Source organism: Camellia sinensis, chromosome 6, assembly GCF_055761805.1.
Source record: "Camellia sinensis isolate YWXY chromosome 6, ASM5576180v1, whole genome shotgun sequence".
Classification (NCBI taxonomy): Eukaryota; Viridiplantae; Streptophyta; class Magnoliopsida; order Ericales; family Theaceae; genus Camellia; species Camellia sinensis.
This window is the reverse complement of record NC_138966.1, coordinates 128,855,297-128,866,684: the sequence shown is the minus strand read 5'-3', so window position 1 is coordinate 128,866,684 and position 11,388 is coordinate 128,855,297. Positions and strand designations below refer to the sequence as shown.

The following is an 11,388-nucleotide window of genomic DNA, read 5'->3' as shown; positions in this document are numbered from 1 at the left end:
AACGAACAATAGCCAGAAGTTGATCTTCGATCAGTCAATGAACCGGCCCAATCTGCATCTGAAAAAATCTCAATTTTTCTATTTGTTGTTCTTTGGAAGAAGAGACCCTTTCCCGGTGTCCTTTTTAGGTACCTCAATATTCTGATCACAGCAGTCATGTGTTTTTCGGTTGGATTATTCATGAATTGACTGACCACACTAACAGAGAAGCCGATGTCTGGCCTTGTATGAGAAAGATAAATGAGTTTTCCCACAAGACGTTGATATCTCCCTTTATCACTTGGTGCACTACCGTCACTTTCTTCCAGTTTGATAGTTGTGTCCATAGGTGTGTCTGCCGGCTTGCATCCTAGCATCCCTGTTTCATTCAGTAAGTCTAGAACGTATTTACGTTGTGAGACTGCTATACCTTTCTTTGACCTAGCAATCTCCATTCCAAGAAAGTACTTAAGGTTTCCAAGATCTTTAATCTCAAATTCCTTTGTGAGGAATTTTTTAAGTAAGCCAATTTCCTCTTCATGATCACCTGTTAGAATTATGTCATCCACATAAACAATGATAATTGCCAATTTCCCTCCTAGGGAGTGCTTCACAAATAATGTATGATCGGATTGACATTGAACAAAACCGTACCCTTTCACTGCCTTAGTGAACCGTTCAAACCAGGCCCTGGGAGATTGTTTGAGACCATACAAGGATTTTTGGAGTCTGCAAACTTTGCTGGAATTTAATGTTGTCTCAAGTCCAGCAGGAATGTCCATGTAAACTTCTTCCTCTAAGTCACCATTGAGAAAGGCATTTTTCACATCAAGTTGGTGAAGTGTCCAATCGAGATTAGCTGCCAAGGATAAAAGTACACGAACAGTGTTGAGCTTGGCAACTGGAGCAAAGGTTTCTTGATAGTCAATGCCATAGGATTGGGAGAATCCTTTGGCGACCAACCGAGCTTTATAACGTTCTACATTACCATCTGCCTTGTGTTTTACTGTGAAAATCCACTTACACCCAACTGGTTTCTTACCTCTTGGAAGATCAGTAATTGCCCAAGTACCATTCTTTTCCAGAGCCCGAACTTCCTCATTGACTGCCGCCTTCCACTTCGGATACTTGAAAGCTTCCTGAATATTCCGAGGAATGGGTATCTCCGTGATGCTAGACGTGAAGGCACGAAACGAAGGTGATAGCTTATGGGCATATTAAGAATGGGATGCTGAGTACATGATCTAACTCCTTTTCTCCAAGCTATGGGCATATTAAGAATACTATTTTCTAACTCAGAATTATCAGTACTATCTGTGGGAGGAAGATTGTCACCTGGAATGTTGCTTGGATTAGAACCCGGTTCAGCCTCATGGGATTGTTGAGAAATTGCTCCTTCCTCCGTTTCCTCTTGGATGTGCTCATTATCCCGCAAGTCAACAATGAACTTAGAATTTTCGGCAGGTAAAGATTGATTCAATGACTCAGGAGGTGTGGGATTCTTGGTGGTGATGGATGGCTCACTAAATGACTCAAGGGTCCAAAATTGATTTTCCTGGGTTGGAGTCTCCCCCTGAAGAACGATTTTAGGGTAGTAAGACTGGGTTTCAAAAAATGTGACATCCATGGAATTGTAGAATTTCCTTGTGACCGGAGAGTAACACTTATACCCTTTTTGATGTGACGAATACCCAATGAAGATACACTTGAGCGACCTAGGATCAAGTTTACTTCGATACTGTTGATGGATATGAACAAAGACAGAACACCCGAAAATTTTTGGTGGGATAGTGGAGATGAGGCGAGTAGTTGGAAAGGATTTTAGGAGAAGTTGACAAGGAGTTTGGAATTGTAGTACCCTAGATGGCATCCTATTGATAAGGTAGGCTGCTGTAAGAACAGCTTCCCCCCAGAAGAATTGTGGAACATTTGTGGAAAACATTAGCGATCTAGCAACATCTAACAAATGTCTATTTTTCCGTTCAGCGATGCCATTTTGTTGTGGGGTGTCAACACATGAACTTAAGTGAACTATCCCTTCTTTGGCTAAAAATTCTCCTAGAATGGAGTTGAAATAGTCCCGAGCATTATCAGATTTTAGAATTTGGATTTTTGACTGGAATTGTGTCTGAATCATAATTTTAAAATTTTTGAAAATTTGGCTTGTTTCAGATTTGTCTTTCATGAGGAAGACCCAAGTTAATCTAGTATGATCATCTATGAATGAGACAAACCACCTAGTACCAGTTACATTTTTTATTCTTGATGGACCCCAGATATCACTATGAATTAGTGAGAATGGACGAGACGCTTTATAGGATTGAATGGGAAAATGGGACCGTACATGCTTAGACAATTGACAGATTTCACAATCAAAAGGTTTTGGAGTTTTAAATAATGAAGGAAATAAATGCTTGAGATACATAACATTCGGATGACCTAAGCGATAGTGCCACAACATAATTGCTCTATCGTTATTTTGACACGAAACCGAAAAAGAACTACCACGAATTGCCGTTTGAGGTTGTTCCTGTGGATAGTGGCGTTCCTTAAGGATGTAGAGTCCAGAGCATTCCTCAGCATTGCCAATCGTCTTCCCCGAATCCAAATCCTGAAATTCACAATGAGTGGAGAAAAAATTAGTAACACACCTCTTTTCCTTAGTGAGTTTACTAATTGACAATAAATTACAGTCCAAGTCAGGAACAAGGAGAACAGAGTTGAGAATAAGATTCCTAGACAGCACAACTGAACCTATACCAGCAACCTTTGATAGTGAACCATCTGCTATTCGGACCGTTAAATTATTTTGACATGAGCTATATGTATCAAAAATTGTTGCATCTCCCGTCATATGATCAGATGCTCCTGAGTCCACAATCCAAGGTTTTTTACGTTTCTTACCAACAGTAAAGGCGTTCAAAGAATTACCTTTGTGAGCCAAGGTTCCGGATCCAATGATGTGGTTGGAAGACGAACCAGATTGTGACTGTAGTAGTTTCTGGAGCATCTCCATTTGCTCCTTGGTGAAAGGGCTTGCTTCAGGTTGTGGTGATCGTTCATTTGTACCTACATGATTACCTCGTCCTTCTTTCTCAAGAGGCTGACGTGGCTTCCAATCTGCTGGCTTTCCATGAATCTTCCAGCAAGTTTCTCTCGAGTGACCCGGCTTTCTACAATGATCACACCAAGGCCTACCTCCTTTATTTTTCTGACGGTTGTCAATAGGAGCGAATTGAGTCTTAAGAGCCGAGCTTTCTGCCATATTCAGTTGTTGATGGGATCCCATCATGAGTTTTTTCCGGCTTTCTTCGCGACGGACTTCAGAGAATGCCTCTCTAAGGCTAGGTAGCAGTTTTACTCCCATAATTTTTCCTCTGATTTCATCAAGATTTGTGTTTAATCCTAACAAGAATGTAAACACACGCTTCCCTTCGACAATCTTTTTATACAACAAACCATCAGCAACACACTGCCAGTTATGAACCTCAAACGTATCAAGTTGACGCCATAGACGAGTAAGGGTATTGAAATATTCAGTTACCGTAAGATTGTCTTGACGTAAATCGTGGAGGGAGCTTTCAAGCTGGATGATTTCAGATGTGTTTTCCTTGTCTGAAAACGTTTCTTTTGCCATGTCCCAGATCTCTTTGGCAGTATCAAATGACAGAAAATTTTCGCCAATGTCAGTGGTCATAGAGTTGACGAGCCACGACATGACCATGTTATTTTCAGCTATCCACCTTTTGTAGGTTGATGTTGTGGTTTCTGGTAGTGCTGAGGCTCCGGTGATGTAGTCGTCTTTCTCCTTTCCCCGTATAAACATTAATATGGATTGAGACCATTGCAAATAATTTTGCCCATTCAGTTTATGGGCGGTGATCGGAAGATGAGAGGTTTCCATTTGATGAGAGGATAAAGATGATGAGATGATAATATCAGAAGAAGAGGAGGATGAGTCGATAGCCATTCCAAAAGCTGGACCGTATTTAGGCATGAAATAGAAGAATAGATTTGAGTAGAAGAGAGAGACAACAAAAAATATTGATGATGAGACAGGATTACACCTGCTCTGATACCATGAAATAAATATTGAGAGAGAGAGTGATTGAAAGAGCTAATACACTCTGTGATTCAATTGTGTATTAAACATGAAGAGAAGGCTCCATTATATAGGAGAGCTAATACAACATCATTATGATACTACATTATGAAAGCAAACATATAAAAATACAAAGTAGCCGAAAGTTGAAGGCACTAGCCGAAAGTTGAAGGCACTACCTAAAGCACTACAATAAATCATCTGATGGAGAAGCACTACCTATTAAATATATATTAATGATATAAGCATGCAGCTGGTTTTATTACATTAACAAATAGCTTGCTTGATTTCCAATAACAACATCAATTTTGGAAGGAAATTTGGCACCTCGGCCTACCTAGAACGATCAAGGTATTTGCTTGGAAAGCCTGTTTGAACATTGTCCCAACCTGAGCTTTATTGAGGCGCCAAAAATTACCGATTGATGAAAATTGTGCACTGTGTGAAACAAAGGTTGAGACCTTAGTGCATTGTCTCCGAGATTGTGTATTGGCCAGTCGGGTTTGGGACCGCAGTCTGCTGCAATTGGAAGTATCACGTGGGCATGCTCTGATTTTCTACATTGGGCTTTGGAGGTTGACAATCTTGTTGATGAACATGGTTTGGAGTTCTTTTTTGTGCTATGTTGGGATTGTGGCTTGCTTGCAATCAAGTCGTCTTTAGTAATCTTCACTGACCTGCTGACGACATGGTTTTCTGGGTTTGTGTGCTTGTGCAAGATTTTGGTCAAGTGCATAATCGGGTGGAAGGGGTTGCCACAACCACACCTATTGTTCGTTGGTTGGTGCCAAGGGAGGGCTTCTACAAAGTGAATTTTGATGCTGCTGTTTTCTCCAACCAGAAATTGGTTGGAGTCGGAGTGATTATTCGAGATCATGTGGGGAAGTGATTGCTTCATTGTCGGAAAAGATTCAGTGCTGGGGTGAGGCTGATTGTGCTGAGGCCCATGCGGCGTTGCGAGCTACAAATTTTGCCATCAAAACTGGGACTCTGATATCCACCTTGAAGGCCATTCACTCGTCACTCGGCACTATTAAGGCCCTTCAGATGGGAGAGTTCTTCCTTTCCCCCATGGCCATCTGTTACTGCAAACTTTTGAATTGTGTCGGAGCTTGTATGCATTGAAGAGGTTCCGCCAAATTTGTCCGCCTTAATTCTTTCTGAATCTTTGTAACCTGCCTCATGGCTTTTCCCATCTAAAAAAAAACTGTTAACAATATCAACTTATCCCATTCAACTATAAAAATATTTCACTTTTTATCCCTTTAAGACCCTCAGGAAGACATAATTTTTATACTTGAGAAGGTCAATATTTATGGAATCTTGATATAATTAGCCATAATTTTTAATCAATGTGTTTACTGTCAAGATCTCATTGTGAATAAATTAGACAGTTGTGTTTTTTTTTTCATCATTTATTGTATATGGAGGAATGTTGATACATTTAGTGTAACGCTCCCAAAATAGCATAAATAATCCAACTCATAAAGAGAAATGAATATAATAGAATTAATGCTTTTCCATTCATTAGAGTTTGTATTACAAAGATATTACATGGATTATACATTCATAAATATTCATCCTGAATCTATAGCATGTAACACCAGTTAATGACAACAAAATAAATGCCTTACGGATTTACATCTTTTCAAGGCATTACTTGATTAAAACAAAAGAGAGCTTCAAGCTCCTGGGTCCTCTCAAGCTATGTCCTTGGAGGAAGCATGTCACCGGTACCTGAAAATGGTTTTCCAAGTAAGGGTGAGTCAAAACCCAATAGAAACAGTCTATCACAATATATGAGGTTTAACTAAGATATAAGTGTCAGATAAACGTTCAATGTTATATCCAACATACATTCTTCCCGTGACCATTCAATATTGATATTCGCATCTCAATCCATTTCCATTTATTCATTTCAAGTTAATTTATTTCATTTCAAGTCATATGCCAAGTGTATAATTTTTCCAAATAACCCAATCAAGACTACAACTCAGTGGTTCTCAATAAACATAACTATCATACAGACACTTCAACCTTGCCATTTTACGGAAATTTCGTCCGCGGAATTGGCATCCATGTATACATAAGATTTCGGGACTTTCACCTTGGACACTCTGGCCAACTTAATTTCAATGGAGTCCATCCCTTATCTTCTTTCAAATATGGAGTACATCCCCTTTCTCCTCCCAAAACGTTATACATATACAATGAATTTAAAAGCATCGTTATATTCAATGACTATCAACTATACATACTCAATGTCTTATCATACCGTCATATTCAATGACACAATTTAAAAGATTAGTTTCAATTCACCAAATTCTCATGCAATTTCTACAACAATCATAGTTATCCTCCACCGATAGCCCAATATAATTATTTCTAAACAGATATACAATCTTTATAACAGATAATTCATCAAATTTCCATAGGTGAGTGATTAAACAAATCCAACTACACCGTTCATTCATACATCCTCCCAATTTAACATTTTTCATACCAATTCCATTATTTATATAAAAAAATTATTTAAAACATATTAAGGCAAATTTCTCATTTTTTCAAATATCAATCCAAAGGCTAAATTCCACCATTCTAACACAAGAGAACTTCACATTCAAGACCCCATATTCATTTATGTAACCCAACATGGAAACCCCTCTTTTTAATTTGAATCCAAACCCTAAGTTTACCCAAATTACTTCCAAATCTCACCATTTATACATAACAACAAATAATTAGGTTAAAGATCATATTAAGGTGTAAAATATCCCTACCTCAAGTGTAAAAGCCCAAAGGAGAAGTGGAGAAACTTCAAAAGTGATGAATTCAAACTCTATTATGATGTAATGGTAGCCTTTGAGGTGTTCCACCTTTTTCTCAAAGGGAGTAGGATAGAGAGACCCTTAGATTCTAGGGGATTTTTAGAGAGAAATTGGTTTTTAAAGAGAGGAAGAGCCAATCTAGGGTTTTTTGAGTAAAAAGGAGTCAAAAAATGAAGAAGAAAGTGCTACTGCGAACTGATATACGCGAGGCTCGCTCGAGTGACCAGACACAATAAGTGACCTCGCTTGAGCACAAGAAGCATCGCTCGAGTGCAGAATACATACCTTCAGAAGTTTTACAGACGCACACCATCGCTTGAGCGAAGAACATTACTCTCTCAAAATCTTTGCAGCCCTGCAAAAATGCTGGAAGCACACAAAGCTCACTCAAGTGCAAGAAGTCTCGCTCGAGCGAAGAAGCAATTTTCTGGACAGCAGCAACTTGAACGACTAGCAACCAACCTATCCCAAACATGCCCAAGACACTCCAAAACTCCAATTCAAAGACAAAAGAGGGAAAACAAGACATGGATAATAATATTAAACTACGAAACCCGAGTCCGGAATATAACAAAGGTTGGGTCAAAACTAGTCTTGTAAGTTTTCTGATGGACTGATTGGTCCCGCTTGGTTTTGGGAATGTGGATCTCTTTACTGGAATGCCCTTTTGGATGATTTATTTTTGGGAACAGTTCGCTGCGCGAGTGGATTTTGGTGCGTTAGTTGTGAAAGATATCATTTTGAGTGGGATTTTTTGGAGTGTATCACGGTGGATGTTGGTTTTAACAGGTTGGATGTTTTAGTGTGGTGTCAGATAGTTCGTGTGTTGTAGTAAAGGGAGATATTGGTGTTTTTTTTTTTTTGTCTGGTGTTGTTTTGTTGGAGACGGTGCTGTTGCATTTTATTTGAGTATGCCAGAATGACACAAGGTTTGTTAATTTCCGTTGTTTTTTTTTTTAATTTTTAAATTACTGCTTGTGATATGATTGTTTATGTGGATGGTTGTGAGTATTGTTATTGTTGGGTTTCATCTGCATGCCATTCGTGTATGTTAGTAATGTTGATTTTGGGGATTATCTATCAATCCATTTACGTTGTAAACGTGTATATGTGCGTTGGGGCGGTTTTGGTTATCTATGGGGATTATTTCTGTATTTATTCACTAAGTAAATGTGGTGGTGTACATCAAGTTAAGTGGATTGGCTTGTGGGTCTCAGCAATTTACATTATCATAATGCTTTATGTCTCAAACTGTGCTGGGTATGTGTTTGTGTAATGAGCAGGTATGGATGCCACGGTTTTGTTGTTACGCACGTACGGACAAACTAATGCCATTGTTCGGTTGCATCGTGCCTCTACGTTCGACGATATAGTTGATGTTCTTTGTGGGAAGTTTGATGGGTTGGTTTTGGGTCTAGTTTTCATGTTGTTCGACATACTTGGTCATAATAAGTTTAAGGTGGATTGCGATGATGATATTCAAAACATGATATGTCTTGCTAAGTCATTCGAACTCGAACATATAATTGTACTCATTTAATTACGGGGTGGTGGGTCTGCTGATGACCGTTGTGTGGTGGGTTGTTTGGAGCATGATGGAACGACTTCAGTTGTTTGGTCGACGTTTGATATGGACGACCAGACAGATTTGTTGCCAACGTATTGCCCTCACAAATCGAAGCATTATTTTTCTGTTGAGTGGACATATGGTATTACGTATGTGGGTCAATGTTTTGTGAGGGAGGGTTGCAAATGAGTTTTGGACTGTGCTTGCCAAGTTTTTTGTTGAATGTGGCTTTCAGTACCAGTATGTGAAAAATGACTCTGTGCAGATTACAGCTGTTTGCAAATTTGCATTATCATCCGAATGTTCATGGTCGGTACATGCAAGGGTGTTACCATCTAATGGGGTTTTATGTGTTAGAAGGTTCGATAGTATGCACACTTGTGGTGCTGTTGTACGGACGTATAGGAACCTGCGTACCGGTTCTGAATTGGTGTCTGATGTGTTCGTGGACTGGGTTTGTGCCCAATCGTTAACATGCTGAATGGATGTGGTGTTTGATATGAAGAATGATAATGGATTGGATATTAGTTATCGAGTTGCATGGTTGGGGTAGAGAAGGCAAATGGTATAGTTTATGGGATCATGCCATGTCATTCGACTAGCTCAGGTGGTACAGTGATACGGTGATGGAGAAAAATCCATACAGTTACATCAACCTCGAATTTGATCACAATTTCAGAAGGTTTGTTAGATATTTTATTTCATTTCGTGCATGCATAGATGGGTTCAATCAATGCTGGCCTTTGCTTTTTCTGGATGGAATGTTCTTGAAGGGCCGATTTAAGGGGAATTTGCTCACTGCCACTGCGAAAGACGGCAACCAAGGTTAGAGTATTACTATGTTATACAACCTGACGTGTGGTCTTTCTAAATTGGTGAAAAATAGTTTACATTATTTTGATGGTTGATGCCTTTTGTTTTCCTCTGAAATCCTTGGGCATGTGTTGTTTTCAGGTTTATTCCCAGTGGCTTTTGCAATAGTTGATTATGAAAATATAGCCAATTGGGAGTGGTTTTTACGACATTTGTCACACATTGTCAACGAAGGGCCTACGTTGACTTTCGTGTTTGACCGTAACGTTGGATTGCTCCAATTAATGCCTACAATTTTTTCTTTGGCACATCATGCGTTCTATTTGTTACATCTTCAAATGAACTTGAGGGACCGGGTGAAATATGTAAATGCAACGCACAAGATTGGACTGATGCGCAAGTTGCAAGAATGTTCTTACGCCCCCACGGTAACATGTTTCAATGAGAAATTGGAGGTATTGAAACAGTCAAGCCTAGCAATTATCAAAGATTTCATGAAAGATTTGCATCCTAAGCATTGGGCTAACGCTTACTTCAGGTTTGTTGTAGGATGCATGTACACATTCCTAACATTGTTTGCAGGTCACATACAGAACATCATTGTTAATGTGGTGACATTTTTAATCGTGCAATGTTTTTATGGTTCTTTGTTTGGTATAACAACTTTGCTCATGTGGGGTGATGTTTTTCAAATTCGTAGGGGTTGGCATCGGAGTTAAAAACGGGCCGGTCTTGGATTGTTAGTCAAGCTAATGAAAATGTTTACAAGGTTCACTTGCACTCGTTAGTATTGGTTGATGTAAGCAGGCGGACATGTTCATCTTTTCAGTGGCAATTGAATGGATTCCCATGTTCACATGCTATTGTTTTGTTCCAAAATTGTAGGAGGAATGTGTATAACTCGATTGACCTATTCTACCGTGCAGACAAGTTTCGTGCATTGTATTCTGGAACTATATTTCCAATTCCGACGGCAGACAAGCCGACATTCAACCCCGATGATTACCTTATTGCACCACCAATAGTGAAACGTCCTCCAGGAAGGCCCAAGCGGAAGAGGATTCTGTCCAAGGGCGAGGTGGTACAACGTATTTGATGTGGTCGTTGTGGTAAGATGGGCAATCACAACAGGAAGACATGTAAGGAACTAATATAGTTTTCTCCTTCCGCGTTCGATTTATCGTTACATTGGATGGTCATTTATTTTTCCAGCTTTCATTTTTAAGCTTCTTTGCATTGCCCACTACACGGCTTTGCTTTGTCCTTTGCGTTTAACTAATGTCTTTTCACGTACGTTTTCATTTTCTGGAATATGTTGGTGGGTTTCAAACCAGTTTGAATTTGTATGCATGTTCCTTACATTATTTATGGATGTTGCTTTCATTTCAGTTTACATAGTACATTGGCTTAATTAGAATCACTTTAAACAATTGTTACCGACACACATATGTTACACAGTGTAACACCCCTAACAAGTATTAATGTGAATGTCCATTCCTAACCACCAATTGCAATGGTTTTGGGTTTCCGAACTTCAATTTTGCTAAAAACAAGTAGCTGTATGCACCAATTACCATGTTTGCACTACTTAGTAGTTTATAAAAACATTAACATGTTGTCGTGCATGACATGAATGGGTCCATCAATGTAAGTTTTAAAAAAATTGGTGCATGTTTAATTCGTGCATTTTTTTTGCCTGTTCAAGTGATACATGTTACGAATCGCATATATTGTACACCGCCGTTACATATTCAGGAAGCCACAACGATTGCCCTGTTCAGCAAGATTAGAATGAAATACTCGTAATAGTTCTTTGAATTGTTTTTTTACAAGATTGTGTCCCATTACACAACTCGAACATCGCAACTAAACCCTGCCATTATTGAACAACACAAAACCAAATACCCTATCAGACATTCACACATGAAAGCATAACATCTGCACAATGACCCTGTACACCACCGCATGTACTATTACTCGGATTCCGGTAGCCCATTTAACACAACACACTGAAATTGGCCCTTAACACATCGAACATGCAAGTTTAATGTGTGAAGTATTGCTGCCATTGACATGATACATGTTACCTACCACATACA

The 11,388-nt window shown here is 39.1% G+C and overlaps 1 protein-coding gene across 1 annotated transcript; it reads right to left on the bottom strand.

The window, feature by feature from the left end:
• Positions 1-2,268: 2,268 nt before the first annotated feature.
• Positions 2,269-4,108, bottom strand: LOC145792880 (uncharacterized). Its single transcript, XM_082874732.1, has 2 exons — positions 2,911-4,108; positions 2,269-2,590 (listed from the first exon to the last, which is right to left on the bottom strand). The coding sequence occupies exons 1-2, from the start codon at positions 3,974-3,976 to the stop codon at positions 2,556-2,558; spliced, it is 1,101 nt and encodes a 366-aa protein (XP_082730858.1). The 5' UTR covers positions 3,977-4,108; the 3' UTR covers positions 2,269-2,555.
• Between the last annotated feature and the right edge of the window lie 7,280 nt (positions 4,109-11,388).